Here is a 17,147-nt window from a genome sequence, read left to right as displayed (position 1 = left end):
ACGTTATGTGACATTCAGTTGTTTTTCCGATTACAACGCTCCTGTCATGTCCCATCTTTCAAAAAAAACAAGTATAAATATAGTAGTCTTACAGTACTCAAAGGTCGCATTCCATTCTATTGTATTCACAAAACAAAGACTCCTACAAATCCTTCAATATGTGGGGCTAACAGTAAATGTAGAAGTCGAGGAAAATTTTCTCAGTATCCTTTAAAGTACGACATTTTAGAATTTTCAGCAGATGAAAGAATGTATTAAACGGGATGATGAGCGTATTAAGCAGTGGATTTTACATAGTTTTATATAGGGATGTCAAGGGACTGGATGAAAAGAGCGTATAATGCAGATTAACAAACGGGCGTATATTATTGGGGTTTCACTGTAATATAAATTAAGTGGTGTTAATAATAAGAAAGACACTCTTTCAGCTTTCCCAATAATGGGACTGATTCATTGGACAAAGCATAACAAACACATACAGTGAAAAAAAAAAAAAAAGACCACAAAAGAGAAATGTGGGGAGATATATATATATATATATATGGTATAAGGGAACCTATTACATTAATTCACAACGGTAATAGATCAAGTCACTGTGAACAACTTTTGTCAAATAAGTTTTTCTGATATGTACATTAGTTTTGAGAATATGAAATGCAACGTGTAGAAAAATAGCTGCAAGTAACTTAGTAGCAGTGCTCCTTGAAGTCATCACTCTGTAGTGGGGATGAGACTTGCGAGAGGACAATGTAAACAGAAAACATCTCATCAGATACATTTCGATCAAATTACTGTACTTCAAGACATAAAATATTCAATGAATTAATTACACACAAATTGTTTGGTTTTTAACATTTCCTATTACACTATAACCTCTTTAATACCATGAAGCTTATTTAACATTCAAAGCATCTGTTGATTTCTATGCTTTTTTATGTAATTACAAAATAGTAAAGAATGTAACTTACATTCTTATGAAACAAAACTATTTTCATTAAAAATTGCTTTACATTTGATGTAAACTCATTATAACATTATTACGAATGCACATTCTGTAACTCAATCTCCATTTAAATTATCATCACTGAAGAAATTAAAAATAAATTAATTTAGAAAAGAAAGTTTACAGTACCGGTAATGTCAAGTAATGTGTTATGAATTACGTATGTAATAATTATCAATTTGTGTGTGTGTGTGTGTGTGCACGTGTGTGTAAAAAGAATTATTATTTCAAAATTGTTACGCTGTTAAAGTGATGAGGCAAATACGATGGGAATGAAACATTACAAAGTGCAATTGAAAAGCAAAAACAAAACAGCAAAATATGCATACGGTAAGCTAGAAGAACATAAAATAATGTAATGAACTTAAATACCTACTTAAATGAGAAATTAAATTTAGGCCTATACAATAATTACTTCATGAAACTAGTTACAATCATGAATCACGTGCAATCTGGGAGAGACAGAATGATCCCCTAAGGTAAAGTTGTACCTCAACATAACCCTAATAATCGTTAGGCCTAATTCACCTAGTTAATGGTAAAAATATTAATAGACCAGTTTAGACATGTACCTTCAATTTTGATAATCTCATTTGGGACCAGAGTCATAAGCTCGACAACACAGTTAATTACTAATATATTTTACTATGTCTATAGTATTGCTTACAGAAATGTATAAAGAGGAGCATTTATCGAGATCCAAGGCAGCGGCATGTTATCTGGCTGAGGCTACATATTAGTACAAGGCATGGGCCTGTACACATGGGCATATTACATCACATCTTTGCTATCTAGATGTTATATGGTACTCAGTTCATTGGCCCTAAGAAGAATACAAGACAGCTGTATAAAGTCTTACCCACCCATACCATCTTGAAATCATCTCTCTATTTCCTGCCTTTCGAAATGATAACATCCACAGTACAATCGAAATAAAAACACTGATTCATTACTACATTACAGAAGTCGTGCAGGTCCGAATTAGGTTCCTCTTCTGACACCATGTCGAGAGATGTGGAGGGATCAGTAGTCACTGTCATATTCTCTGTTGCTGTCTTCTAAAACATATATGACGAAATATAGTAATAGAGAAGAATGAGATCTAATTCCCAGTCCTAAATTTTTTGACATGATTAGACCTACTTATTATTTTTAGACTTTCTGAATGATTTCCTTTTTGAAGAATCTATATTAATGTAATGCACTGGTGCTTCATTCATTCATTCATTCATAATGCTCTGCCCAAGGGCAGGTCCTTCATTTCAAACCCAGCTTTCTCAAATCTTTCCTATTTCCTGCCTTCCTCTTTGTCTCCACATATGATCCATATATCTTAATATCTTCTATCATTTAATATTTTTTTCTGCCCCAAACTCTTCTTCCATTCACTATTCCTTCCAGTGCATCCTTCAGAAGGCAGTTTCTTTCCATCCAGCGACTGAACCAATTACTTTTCCTCTTCCTGACCAGTTTCAGCATCATTCTTTCTTCACCCACTCTTTCCAATACAACTTTATTTCTTATTCTGTCTGTCTACTTCACACATTCCATTCTTCTCCCTATCCACATTTCAAATACTTCTATTCGTTTCTCTTCACTTCGTCATAATGTGTATGTTTCTGCCAAATACAATGCCACATTCCACACAAAGCACTGCACCAGTCTCTTCCTTAGTTCTTTTTCCAGAGGTCAGAAGAAGATACTCCTTTTTCTATTAAAAGCTTCCTTAGTCATTGCTACCCTCCTTACTTCCTGGCAGCAGTTCCTATTAAATACAATTCAAGCCATGTCTGAGGCTCAGTGCTAGTGAATGCTGGTTCGATACCCAGCCTGATTGTGACGGAATGTAGTTGTGGTGAACAAAGCAGATTTTGTAGACAATTTTTCTTGGTATACTCTCCATTAACTCTTTCATTCCACCAACACATTCTATTTCCCACTATTTCATTTATTATCTGCAAAAGTTAATAGACTGGAATCAAGTCTTGGGGATAGTACATCCTGTTATGGAATTTAAGAATTTTGAGCTTCAAGTCCTGTAGTTTATCATGTACTCATCTGGGGATGGAACCTGGTTCTGTCTGTCTGGATGTTTGGCACCCAGGCTACCTGTAGGACTGGAACAATAACATAATCACACATAGAGCGCATAATAGGCCAATGTAGGCCTGTAGATATGGATGCATCTCTAATCCGTTCTCAAAAGCCAGCCAACAGAATTCAAGTACCCACAACTTATACAACATATTTCCTATCAGACATCAGTACATCATGCAGTGAACTGAAATCTGTTATTGGCAGCATCTGTGGCCCTCTTAATCTGTTCAAATCCAGAAACATGCCTGACTGGAGCATTAGCCAAAACAAGATAATTGCATGAATGTTAGCTCTCTTATTAAGTAGAATCTTTGGTGCTATCTGAAAAAAAAAAAAAAAACAATAATAGTAGCCTACACATTTAGAACTAGACATATATAATATTACTGAAATCGTTGAAAATTATAGGAATAAATGAAAAGAACATATTATATAAAGAATGGGAAATAAATGATTAGCAGACGCAATACTAAAATATGCTCTTCAGGGATACAGAAATGTAGTGTGTCTGAAGATGATTTGGAATGACCAATAATAGTATAACTTAAACAATGTTATAGATACCATGACTAATGTAATTTGGAGGTGAAACAAGCGAAATCAGACTCAAACAGTGATTTTTGATGATGATGATGATGATGATGACGACAATCTTTGTTGCTGTCATGATGGATAGTAACAGCATGTGCAAGGACTCGGTGGTGAGCTATTCTATGATGTTAGTTCTCCTGAAGCAGAAAGAAGAATACTAGCATGATTTCCTCTGAGAAAACTTTTATACCGACTCCAACAGGGCGTATTTCCAACCCACGTCAGCTGACCAGCTGACTACACTAAGATTAGCAAAGTTTGCAGGTTTCGAGCAGGCAATCCCACTTGTCCCTAGACCAGCCACCGATCGGAGAATGTGAAATGGAGATGAAATTGATACTCAATTGGGGGTAACAAGACAACCTGGAGAAAACCCTAACTACCTACTTGTCTACCACAAATGTCACTAAGAATTTTTTTCAATAAAAAATTCCAGGACTGATCACGACGCGAATCAGAACCACTTACGTGACAGGCAGAAGGTCTAGACAACTAAGACACTGTAGGGACGTATGCTATGACATAGGCCTAAATCTTAATTTCTATACTGTTTCAGATACGAGTATATTCTTACATGTCCTGAAGTTCCATTTTCCAACAAATGCGTGTAACAATATTATGTATAGAAGTAGGCCTATTCATTCAAAGAAACTAGCCAACCTAACTCATTATCATCTTTTTTAGTTGCCTCTTGAGTAATGTCTTATTGGTATCATTATGAGGTTCAAACCTGTCTTCAGACAGTTGACTAAACAACAACATAAGTTAGTGTTCTACTCAAGGGCAGGTCTTTCACTGCAAATCCAGCATTTTCCAATCTTCTCTATTTTCTGCCTTCCTCTTAATCTCCCCATTTGATCCAGGTATACAATAAAAATAATGGGTTTACCATACACGACACAACTCACTGTCTCCGGCATTGCTCGGAAAGCTGGACTGTGATGTGGCAACTGTGCTAGGCATATGCAGTAGATGTGCCATGGGAGATGTGGGCAGGTGATTGTGTCATACATGATAAACTCTGTACTATCGTATCTAAAATCAAGATGTTTTCATTCATGATATTATGCATGCTACATGGCTTATGTAATCCCTTCAGACTCTATCTGATCATTTCTCACTAGTTCCTCACTCCCATACTTACCTCATTCCCCTCATTCCAAGGCTGGTGAGCTAAGTCCCATATCTGTTGTTACTGACAATCAACATTTTAAATTATAAACAGCTGTTTCACAACTTCTCACATTATGACATACTGGTACTGTGGATTATGTTTATTACACTATTTAGTGGGCTAGTTTGTTGGAGAAAAATCCAGGTTTTTCAATGATGTGAAGTCTGAACCAAATCCTGGATGGGAAAGTGAGATCTTTGTGAAAGAGAATAACAATTTCATAAAAAGACGTGAACTATGTATTGTAGCAAATGGCGGAAATTCTGAGCAACAAATAGAAACTTGGTAAATTGTACAACTCTTAATGTAAGTACTGTATCATTCTCGGGAACACAGGCACGCGCCTCATGACAACCAAGCCATAGCTCAGTGTGAACTGGCACTGCCTATCTCCGATCACGAAAAATGTTCCTCACTGTATTTTGCCATAAGAGAAGCTAAAATATAAAGACAATTTATTATTTACTGAAATTAACAAGAAAATATAATCGTCCATAAATACTTCATTAGGCCTTACGGAGGACACTAGTCACCATAGACAATTTACATAGCTAGTCACTAGGGAAGGAGATGTCGAGCATAAATATCGATATATACAATACGACATATTCGTTAATGTCATAGAGTACCAAGTATATTAATAAAACGAACATATTGGGCAATGGTGTAGTATGTTTTAGTAACAAGTATTATGGTGGGGGAGGCTAGCTAGGATAGCGAACTATAATATGTAGAAAAATTTTGAGATCTAAAAATGCAATGTAGGCCTACGCAAGAAAGAGACATAATAACGAACATATTGGACAATGGTATAGTACGTTTTAGTAACAAGTACAGAATTATTAGAAACAGTGTGTGTTCGATATAAGTGAACTAAAAATCAAAAACAGAGTTGTAAAAGTGTCAATTTTGAATGATCTAAATTAAGTTGTTAGGTTTTAAAGGTAGGAATACTGATCAATTTAAATGGGGTCGAAAATTAAACTATAAGAGCGTCTACAAAAAGTATATCTGCAATGAATGTAATTGTGACACCGGATACAAAATTGTGAGGTCCATGTTACATGGATATAAATGTTGACATCAAATATATATCATATCAAGCATATTAGCTATACTTTATTTCTAATTATATAAATTACTTTATAAAAAAGAAAATAACGATTTATTTAAGAATAAAGGTATGTGGTTCAGAATGAACACATTGTTGTGCGAGGGTAATGGCGTGTAATCCAGGGTGAATATACAGTGAGGCCACAAAGTCCCGATACCCCATATGTAAATTTACGTTAGTTTCAGATCGTATGAACTAAATGATGGCTTATACGTCTAATTACACCATTGCTGCTATGACACGTGCTTTCACTCATGTCATGCCAGCAATGCTCCGAAAAATGTCGTATTATCCTTCGTTATGAGGATGACGATGCACACACTGAGTCTATTGATATTTAATGGTCAATATCACAGAAAAGATCTTAAATTCATTGAAAGTACTAAATAAAAACTACTACAAAAAATTTCCGTTAATTTTGTTTGTTTTTATAGGGGTAATGGGACTTTGTGGCCTCACTGTACTGTTGTGCAAGAGTAATGTGTGGTCCAGGTTAAATATTTTATTATGGTACAAATATAATAATATTTTGTGAGAACACAGTTGTTCAGAACTACCAACAATTACTAGTTAATATTATTACTATAATACTATTCTAATATGGCAGATAAGTGCAATGGATTTAAGCTCCGGAGCAAATATATTGTGGTGAAGGATATTGGTGTGTGGTGCAGAATGGATACATTATGGACTAGTAATGCTGTGTGATCCACGGTGAATACATTATGGACCGGTAATGCTGTGTGAATATAGTCTACTGTGGAAGGGTAATGATGAGTGGTCCACGGTGAATATATTGTGGTGCAAGGGTAATGGTGTGTGGCGCAGGGAGAATATATGTTGTGGTATAAGGGTAATGGTGTGTGAATCATTCCGAAGCTGGCCACATTGTCTCTCATTGTTCGCTTTCACTCAGAACGGCACGGTTTGCCTGATAAAATACTCAAGTTTAGCGAAACATTACAATTAAGAACAAATTAACATGATTTGTTCATGTTTTCGCTAGCTATAATACTGTTATTTAATATTGTAATAATTTAGTAAATGAAAGTGGAAATCGTGTGTCGAGCTTGTGACACCGGCGCTTCAAATTCTACACTGAGCTATCATGAGCCTAATTAAGATAGCCAATTATAGAATTTCATGTCTAAGCACACTAAGGTCACACGAACATTGCTGTTTTGTTTTGACAGAAGTGTCATACCCGGTAAGAGGCTATATATTCTTTTCTGATATGCCGCCGTACTATAAAATAATCAGAATATCGTATTTATATTCCACCTTAAATATAAACAACCATACAAGAAATACATGTTTTACATTTTACACACATTTTTCAGGATTAAAATCTGGAGCACCAATCTTTTTAATGGCTGAATCTGCCATATTTGTTTACATTATAAGCTTCTTGATCTTGTTCCATCCACAGATAAAAAATATGCTACTATTAATGGAGTATATATACAGTCACGAAGTTTGAGTTGTGAGGTTGCTAGGAACGATAGACTGTGCTGGTACTATTTCGCATTGTCTATAATGAGGCGATATTAGCGATCCTAGTGGTTAGCAACTATCTACGTATTGAGCTAAGTGACTGTATATACTAGACTGTGATGCAGGTAATAGAGAGTACCACATTCTCGGCGGCGGCAGCCATATTTACTCCTGGCTCGGCACAGATCAAGAGGCCTTCATACTGTATATCAAGCAAGAGGAGTAGAATAGAATAGAATATTTCTACTCCTCTTGATATCAAGCCCTCTTGGCACAGATGCATCAAAGACGTTATACTAGTATACTAGACTCACACAGAGCGCTGGTGTGCTGTCCAAAATTGAAGCCAGTCTGCGCATGTTTACGCCGCCATGCTACTGGTAGAAATAGAGCGGTAAACACGATTGTCATACTTGTCCTTTGTTTTGTCTCGGGTGTTTTTAGTGAACAGTGTGAAAGTAATGGCAATAGAATTTTGAAAGATGATATATTATCGCCGCGGACTCATACTTAACATGTCGGCATCATACAATAACGTGTGCTTTTAAAACATAATTTTGCCGCCCGATTGTTGCTCTGTAGGTTTCACTCTAAGCGTCACGTTGTCACGTCTACTTCCTCGATAAGAATAAGCACTAGTTTGTTATGTTGGGTTTCTTAACTCTTAATAATAAATCTTTAATAATAATTTTTAATCATATACCTTAATATTCGTCCTCAGCACAAGACATTGCAACCTCGGTTTTAGTCCACGTGGATTAGACAAGTAAGTGTCATTTAATAATGGAAGAAATTGAAAACAATAATACAATTAAATTTCAAAGACCTGCCGAATGTTAGTGCATGAGGCCGCTCAGACCTGCCGAATGTTAACCATGAGAGCGTGGCGATAATACCATCCCTGTTTAATTTTCCAAGCCATTTGCAAAAGGTACGATATAATATTATCTCTGTTGTTACAATATTAATATAATTAAAATCAATCAGTAGTTTACGACAATAAAGAACACTTATCAGACTTTAGAGAAATCACACTGAGTGAATTATTTAGACCTACACATCATATGTTAAAACATTAGTGGAAAGATAAATTTTTGTTTTTATTATGTAAATGAATTTATCTGCAAGATTATAAACTTTCATTCAAGATCCATATATGGATAAATAAATATACAGATAATAAATGAATAAATAAATAAATAAACAAACAAACAAATAAACAAAGAAACAAACAAACAAATAAATAAATAAATAGCTATAATAGCTAAGCCTTCTTTGTGAACTTATGATTCAGAATTCACCTATAAACAACTCTTTTATATTTTGCCGGACATATATTTTATTAACAAAAGCAAGGAATGACATCTTATTGATATTACATATGTGCATAATAATTATGTACCATCACTCCGCAAGCAATGATAATATATCTATTTCATTTATTTAAAATAAAAATACAATACGTAAAAAAATCCACACATAAAAATGTGTTTTTTTTTATCTTGCATAAAGTGATTGTTTAGTTTTTAGGTCTTCAAATTACCTATTGTTTGCAATGTTTTAGGTACAGATGCTTTTTATAATTGATAGCATTCCCTTTATTAATTTAAGAATTTTTTAAAATAATTTATTGATCGATCAGCGCATTTAGCGCTATACAGATCAATTGAAGAATGAATTCAATGTAATTTGGCTACCTTCGCACATTATATTTTGCCAGATTACCTATGTCCAGTGGTCTAGAAGTATCGGTAATATAATTTTCGATTCTCTAAAACTTAACAACAAGTCTATACTGATTATCACATATTTATTTCACTTAAGAATTTGATTATAATAAGAACTTGTGTAATCAAGGTGCATATATTTATGTCTTGTGATCTAAGAGTAATGTATGTTAATATAATTTTATATTCTCTGAAACCTAACAATTTGCTGATTATTTTAAAATTATACAATCTATAATGTGTATTGTGTGGGCCTATTTATGGATGTATGAGCATGTTTTCTATAAATTGCTGCGTACGTATTTGCTTTTCTTTAATGTTCTAAAGCATATCAATGAAACTTTAAATATGTTTATTTCGTCCTAATTTTACGTTAAATGTCGAAAATGACCATAATCTGTCAATTTTAGATCATCACAGCGTTAATTTGCGTGATTTACGTATTGCTATTATGCGTCTGCTCTCCAACAATATGGCGGCAAGCGCAGCGTTCAATTTGCCCCGGTTTCCTCGTTTCGCGCAGCCGAGACTGTAGGGGCTTGAGATGCATAAGCAGTAATGCTAGAAGGAAGGTCATTAAAGGCGATATCATACATGTTGTTGCGGTTTATTGAATACAGGAGACGAGGATTAATAAACATTATTGTCATAGTGGGATGACTGATTAGAGATAACACTTTATTATTTATATAATGTCCATTTCAATAGGGATAACATCAGCAATTTTCTATGCAGTTCTCGTACCAACACTTCGACTGCCACCATTTAGCAGATTGCTGTAGTGCATTTGCTATAACAGACAATTTTCTTAACGATAAATGGGCCTACATTCTAGTTCTAAAATACAGTGATAAGACTTTTTCAAAAATATTATGACAAGTTGGGAACGTATGAGTTGAAGTATTAATAATTAAAGACTTCAAATCCTTTACTGTAAACTCATTTTCTACCAACGTTACACATTTTTATACATTTACAGATTTACAAGGGTATACAAGTGACATATCCTTGTACGACTTGAGAGTCACTAATGTGCTAATAAAATTTACAGATTCATCCCTGTTATCAGTTATTACTATTAGAGATGAAAAACAGTTTTCACAAATACGATATGCCTATAACTTATTTTGTTTTATTTTGAACAAAACTGATCCCAACAAGTAGTAAAGAGCTTCTTGTTCACTCAAGTTAATATTTTTGTTTTCAATTAAATTACAATTTAGCCTATATCAATTTCCTTTTGCTCACATTCATCTTCACTAGACCTTTCTGCTTCGGGTTTACTTACATCTGCACATAGAAACTCAACTAATTGTTCAGAATCGCAAACTGCGTAATATCCATGCTCCGTTTATGAGACAAATTGAGAAATCGTAATGCAGTTTTGAATTATTTTGCATCCGGGATTGGATTTATGGAATGGAAAGTAGAAAATAAATTTTCTAACGCATCCTGCGTGGATCTATCTAGCATAAGACATTTGAAGTTCGCTTTATTATGACAACTTTCTTGAGAATCAAGAACTGTTTTTTGTTACCAGTATTATACCAGTTTGGAATGGTTTCTAACGTCCGCTTTTGTCCACCTTGATGTTTTCAATTATAAATATTATGTCATTACTTACTTACGGCTTTTAAGGAACTCGGAGGTTCATCGCCGCCCTCACATAAGCTCCACATCGGTCCCTATCCTGTGCAAGATTAATCCAGTCTCTATCATCATACCCCACATCCCTCAAATCCATTTTAATATTATCCTCCCATCTACGTCTCGGCCCCCTAAAGGTCTTTTTCCTCTGGTCTCCCAACTAACACTCTATATGCATTTCTGGATTCGCCCATACGTGCTACATGCCCTGCCCATCTCAAACGTCTGAATTTAATGTTGCTAATTATGTCAGGTGAAGAATACAATGCGTGAAGTTCTCCGTTGTGTAACTTTCTCCATTCTCCTGTAACTTCATCCCTCTTAGCCCCAAATATTTTCCTAATTACCTTATTCTCAAACAACCATATCTTCTGTTCCTCTCTCAAAGTGAGAGTCCAAGTTTCACACCCATACAGAACAATCGGAAATATAAGTTTTTTTGACAGCAGACTAGATGACAAAATCTTCTCAACCGAATAATAAGAGGCATTTCCCATGCTAATTCTGCGTTTAATTTCCTCCCGAATGTCATTTATATTTGTTACTGGTGCTCCAAAGTTATTTGAATTTTTCTACCTCTTCGAAGGATAAATTTCTAATTTTTATATTGTATTTCCATTTGGAATAATATTCTGGTCACGAGATATAATCATATACTTTGTCTTTTCGGGATTTACTTCCAAACCTATCGCTTTACTTGGTTCAATTCCCGTGTTTTCCCTAATTGTTTGTGGATTTTCTCTAACATATTCATGTCATCCGCATATACAAGAAGCAGTAACCCGTTCAATTCCAAATCCTCTCTGCTATCCTGAACTTACCTAATGGCATATTCTAGAGCGAAGTTAAAATGTAAAGGTGATAGTGCATCTCCTTGCTTTAGCCCGCAGTGAAAATATTATGTCATTGAGAAATTAATCATTGAAGTATATTCCTCCTCTTGTTTGTGACTAAGTGCTAATTTTGTACATCGACAATTGATTACACATTGATTAACTGCACGACAACACGGCATTCTTCAAGATAACAATGAAATATCGCACTAGAAACCTCTGTGCCTACCAAAGACGTTATAATAGTATACGTTCCTACGCAAGTCTTGCGTTGTACAGTCTCTCCACAGGAGTAAATATGGCTGCCGCGGCGGCATTTGTCGGATCAAAAGAATGCGGTACTCTCCAATATAAGATTCGTTCCAACAAGCGGTTCATGGATCAGTTCATGTACGGTTCCTGTACCATCTTATGCGCATGCGCTAGTTGAGCATCTGCTATGGGATTGAAACTGGACTGGACGCTGTTGGAACGCTTTCGTGGATCGTTATGTACTAAATCCAGAGATGCTATAACTGTGATCATCTTTGCTAAGGACGGGATGCTTAATTATTATCGTTTCGCAGCTAATTCTAATTGCAGAAAATAGAATTTCGATCATTTTCTATAAAAATATGACAAAAAATATGGAAGGCAAGAATTCCGATAATTCAACGTCGTGTATTGGGGTACTCTCATCTAAAAATAGTTATTTTTTTAATTATTAATGTATGTACGTTATTTATTATATTTTTAATCAAAGCTGCATGTTGAAATTGTAATTAACTGTTTCAATACCCAAATAATTTCCATTCCCTTTCTTTTTGGCGAAACTTTAAATTAAATCTCTAGTTTTATTATTCGTCTGTACTGTCACTTTTCATCTTTAACTTCAATGATGTGAACAGTCGATCATGTCTTTCTTCAGTATCCAGGAGACGTTGGTGAGCTTATGCGCATGCGCGTCTTGCGTACTCTTCCGTACATGCCTCAATCCACGGACTATTTCTGACCGTTCTGAACCCGTGTCAAAAGCTTGTTGGAACGCCCGACTGCAGTACGTTTCCGGTTCAGGACTGGTTCGGATTGTGTTGGAACGCTTTTTTTGTACTGCGCATGCTCACGATGGTTACGGACCAACGAGTTAGAAAGAGAAAGATATAGAGTGGTCATTGCGCCGCCATGTTTGAAGAAAATTGAACGACCGTCGGTAATGAACTTATGCGCCCAAAACAAAGTGGGCGTGGTGATAACTGACATTAGAATCGTCAGCTGTCTTAATTTCGTTTGCATAAATCAGTTAAACTGAAGTGGAAAAATCTAGTATTTCGTCAAATACGTGCTAGGAACTTAATCTAAACTTATGTACGCTAAATTTAAAACACTTGAGCTATTCCTAGAAGGAATGCTTAAAAAAATAACCTAAGCAAAATTGTCATGTAGTATGACAAGAAGTCCTAGCAAATATACTGAAGAAAATGTTAATATTCCTAGGTTCTTTTAAATGCGACCTGCAAGATTGCCTATATGTTTCGGATGATTTTATTAAATTATTTTCCCAGTCTCTACACGTTGCAAAACTATTTACTATACCATAAGATATAGAATGAAAGTAGGCCCTATCTGTAGTAAACAACCTTTACCTCCAAGCTTGTAACGTGGGTGAAACATGACAAAACACGCTTTCAGCTTTTTTGTTACAGTAAAGCATAATTATTATCGAAATGTGAACGTGAGGCCAACAGCCGGCTGGTCTGTCTGAGCCTTTCAAGGGCTGTGGCACCACAGATAATTATTAGTGTATAATTGAGCACCCACGTACAATAATGGGGCAAGTAGTTACGAAATATATTCATACTTACCGCATTATTGCACGTGGGTGCTCAATTATGTTCTTTCATGTCCTTCCAGTCAAAATACTAACAACAATACGACCTACCCCAGAGTTTTGCGTTATTTTGGATGCGAGTGCCGAAATACAATTTTAATATTTGATTGCTATTACTAGGTTTGAAACGGAATTGTAGCGGTTTTATCCGTATTTAGTTTAACTTTATTACTAGTGAACCATTTATTTGTTTAATCGTTTGTCTTCGAAATAGGCCTACGTCTTATAAGCTACAGCTCATCGTCTTCTTGTATAAGCAGTAAGGACAGAAGGAGCAGAAATAAAGGATGCCGGTGTCGAAATACAGTTTTAATTTTGTATTGTTATTTGTTTTTCACTGGGTCTGAAACGGAATTGTATTGGTTTTATCCGTATTTAGTTTAAGTACATTACCAGTGAATCATTTATTTTGTTTATGCCGGGCGTTGTTACACATTTATGCATGAAAAAAATTGCTGCTAATTAACAAAACTATGGACTTAACTTCATAAAATTTACATGAAATATGATATATTAGTTGCCTTTTTCCTTTTGACATTGCAGTTATATGCAGCACACACAACAGGCATGTTTTTTCTTCGTTTTTTTTTGTACTTCTTACCTCCGTTATACAACATTGTAAGCAGACGAATTTTTACAAAGGTGGGCGCTTAGCTCAGATCTGCCGTGTTTCGCGGTGGCACCGCAAAGAGCGCTGTACAGGACAACATGACCACTCTATAATCTTCTCTTTCTAACCGTTGCTTACGGGATTACACAAGCTGGCGCATAGCACGATCGAGAGTAGGTCTCTGTGAGTCATTACAATTTCTGCCGCTAGGTTCGCCTCTCTGCCCTATGAAATGACGAATAGTACCATTACAAAGCACTGTGCATCGTGAAAATAGTTCGATTAATTGTGCATTACTGATTGAGTACGAATATTATAAATATGCCGACAGTCCCTCAGTTTATATGTAATATGTTTTAATATCAAGAATGACAGCCTTTTATTGTAATATAATTGAGGAGTAGAAGTTTGCAAATTACGTCTATTGTCCATAAAATATTGTACGAAGCATTTAATAAGCAATGATGAGTCCTTTAAATGTCTCAAATGTCAATGTCTTTTAAGTGTTCTGCTATGAACATATAGGGCAGAACAGCGCTCCGAGCGGCGGAATTGGCATTACGAGGGAACCACTTCAGACTCGTTTTTCAAGCTCTATGCGCCAGCTTGTATAATCTCGTAAGCAACGTTTCTAACTCGTTGTTAGGGACGGTTCCTGACTGCTGTTGGAACGAACCTTATACACTGCTTTGTATTGTGCTACAGGGACTGTTGGTTTTCGCTCTGAGCGTTGCGAACTTGCGAGCGGTTGTAGATTACGAGAGAGTCTAGGGTTAAAATAGGAAATGGCGCTTTATTTTCGTTGCGAAGTTATGTGAGAAATATGACTTGAAGGATATTTGTTAGTAAGTTAAAGTGTAATTAAGTGCTTATTATTGTGTGAAGTGTATGTATTAATTTCAGAACTATGATAATTCGCGGCTTTGGTTGTGGCATATTTTAAGTGTAAGTTAATGTTCAATTGTAGAATCGATTGTACAATGTTTTATGATTTAAACTTTTGTGTAAAACTTGTTCTTGATTTTAGAAAGAAGAAAAAAGGACAGTAATGATTAGCATGTTAAATTGTAGAACAGTTGGATCTTAAGAGAGGCCGTATATCATTTTCATTCCCTCTACAACATAGGCCTAACCTCATTTTTACATCAAATAGGCCTATTTGTTAAATACAGCTTTCATTTCAGGTAAACTACATATAGTTCTCAAACGAAGAGAAAATGAAACTTCAGGAAGCACCGAGTGCCATTAGTAAAGTTGTAAAATTTCCGTCTTCTGTTACAAGTTATTTAAGAACGGAAGATGGTTATCAAGAGCAACCTTATAGTCTGAAAGGAGGACTTTTGAAAGGTAAATATAACTTTAGTGTACAGTTTCCTGACTCCAACAATTCATCTTTTTCTTAAAAGAGCAGATTTGTCAGTGTTTGTCGAATGAGCATTATCACGGTTATGAAAAGGCACTAAGAGGTAAATATAGTACTTTTATTTTGTGCGCACAAGGTAGGAGTAATAGAGGTAAAGGAGGATTAGGGAAACTGTAAACTGAAGTTTATTAATTATAAAGACCGCCTGGTTAATTCCACGTTTGACTCGCATTACTTTGACTCCATTATTAAACTTCTAACAGCATATAAACAACATTAAAACATTATAATAACTGTAAAATGCTTCAATGGTACATCACTTGTGTCATTTTATTCAAGGTAGAGTATCCAACCGCAATGTAAACGAATATTGCACACGTTTATCACTGCCAACGTGGCTTTGTAAACCAATTTTCAACACTTCTATCACAGCCACAACATATTTTTATCACTACAACACATTGATTATTGCACAAAACACACATTTATAGCATTAAATATAATTATGTAATTATGAGCAGTGGAGAGAGAGTCGCCCACCATCACGTTCCAGTTTTTCCACTAGGTGGCTCCTGACACGGCATATGGCAGGGTGGGACAATATTTGCAAACGTAATGTTACTAAACGTGAGGTATGTTACAACAGGTGTGTAGTATTGTGACAGGTTAAGTTAGGTTAGTTTAGATTAGGTGTGTTGGACACTGAAAACTGTTTTATTCTCTCCCTCAAGTTACGTCACATTCAGGAAATATGGCGGCGTTTTTCATTCACGCACAAGGATTTTGGTAAATAAGTAAGGTAGCCTATGTACTTTGGGAGGGCTGAGTGGACATACAGCTCTCCCATTGATCACCTCCAATTTCCACTACTCCATATTACTTATAAATCCCAGGTATGGTGCAAAATGTTCAGCTGAATGTGGATCAGTCTGTCTTGACAATATTGTCTCTCTAACCCTGCGCTTTATAGTTCCTCCTATCCCATTAATTAGACCTTTTCCATGACCCGTAGCTGAGAAGTGCCACTCTGTATATTCTGACCTCAGTGTAGTCAAGCACAATGAATATTTTTGTTTAAAATGCTGGGTACTTCTATCTGATCGGGAAATATTGGAAATTCTTTCTTAATGTAATCAATGATAGTATTATCGAAAACAGCTATAGCATAATGTCATGATGGTCATAATCTGAAATTACATAAGTTGATGAGTTTCTGAAGTCCTCAAATTTCCCAGAAGCTTTTAATCTTTCTTGCTGTTCTTTCTTTCACAGTGCCACGGAATTTTCCATAATTAAATAAAATCAGGTTTATACTATTAAAACATTGCTTTATGTACAGATTTTTTCAGGTCTTCAGTATCTCATTACTATCTTTCCCTAACAACAGCATTTTAATTGTTCACGATCTATGAAGTAGCCTAGATTAAATTAGCCTATTTTTTAAACTCTCAAAAAAGAAGGACAGTATTTATCCATCATTCAGAACTACGTAATAACTCATAATAGTTCAAAACTGAGATGTGTTACACTACAATAAAATAAAAAAATGTGTATATTTTTTGCAGTGATTGAAGTGCAACTTACTAGCATTGTATTGTGTGGCCATTAACCGAAAAAGGAAATAAAA

The 17,147-nt window shown here is 35.3% G+C and overlaps 2 protein-coding genes across 5 annotated transcripts in view; one reads left to right on the top strand and one right to left on the bottom strand.

Moving 5' to 3' along the window:
* Exo84 (exocyst 84) overlaps positions 1 to 7,580 on the bottom strand; it is a 78,009-nt gene extending 70,429 nt beyond the window's left edge. The window contains exon 1 of the mRNA XM_069843305.1: positions 7,311 to 7,580. Coding sequence (XP_069699406.1) covers positions 7,311 to 7,365 — 55 coding nt within the window. The 5' untranslated portion in view covers positions 7,366 to 7,580. The remainder of the gene's footprint in view (positions 1 to 7,310) is intronic.
* A 7,287-nt stretch (positions 7,581 to 14,867) lies between these two features.
* Elys (AT hook containing transcription factor 1 homolog) overlaps positions 14,868 to 17,147 on the top strand; it is a 225,577-nt gene continuing 223,297 nt past the window's right edge. For 3 of the 4 annotated variants that reach the window (XM_069843303.1, XM_069843304.1, XM_069843301.1), the window contains exons 1-2: positions 14,968 to 15,102; positions 15,342 to 15,504. In XM_069843303.1, the coding sequence (XP_069699404.1) occupies positions 15,375 to 15,504 (130 nt within the window). In that variant the 5' untranslated portion in view covers positions 14,968 to 15,102; positions 15,342 to 15,374. Of the gene's footprint in view, positions 15,103 to 15,341; positions 15,505 to 17,147 lie in introns of all 4 variants that reach the window. The other variant, XM_069843302.1, reaches the window with a different exon arrangement.

This window comes from Periplaneta americana, chromosome 13, assembly GCF_040183065.1.
Source record: "Periplaneta americana isolate PAMFEO1 chromosome 13, P.americana_PAMFEO1_priV1, whole genome shotgun sequence".
NCBI classification, from domain to species: domain Eukaryota; kingdom Metazoa; phylum Arthropoda; class Insecta; order Blattodea; family Blattidae; genus Periplaneta; species Periplaneta americana.
The sequence above is the reverse complement of the archived record's forward strand: the minus strand, read 5'-3'. Positions and strand labels throughout refer to the sequence as shown.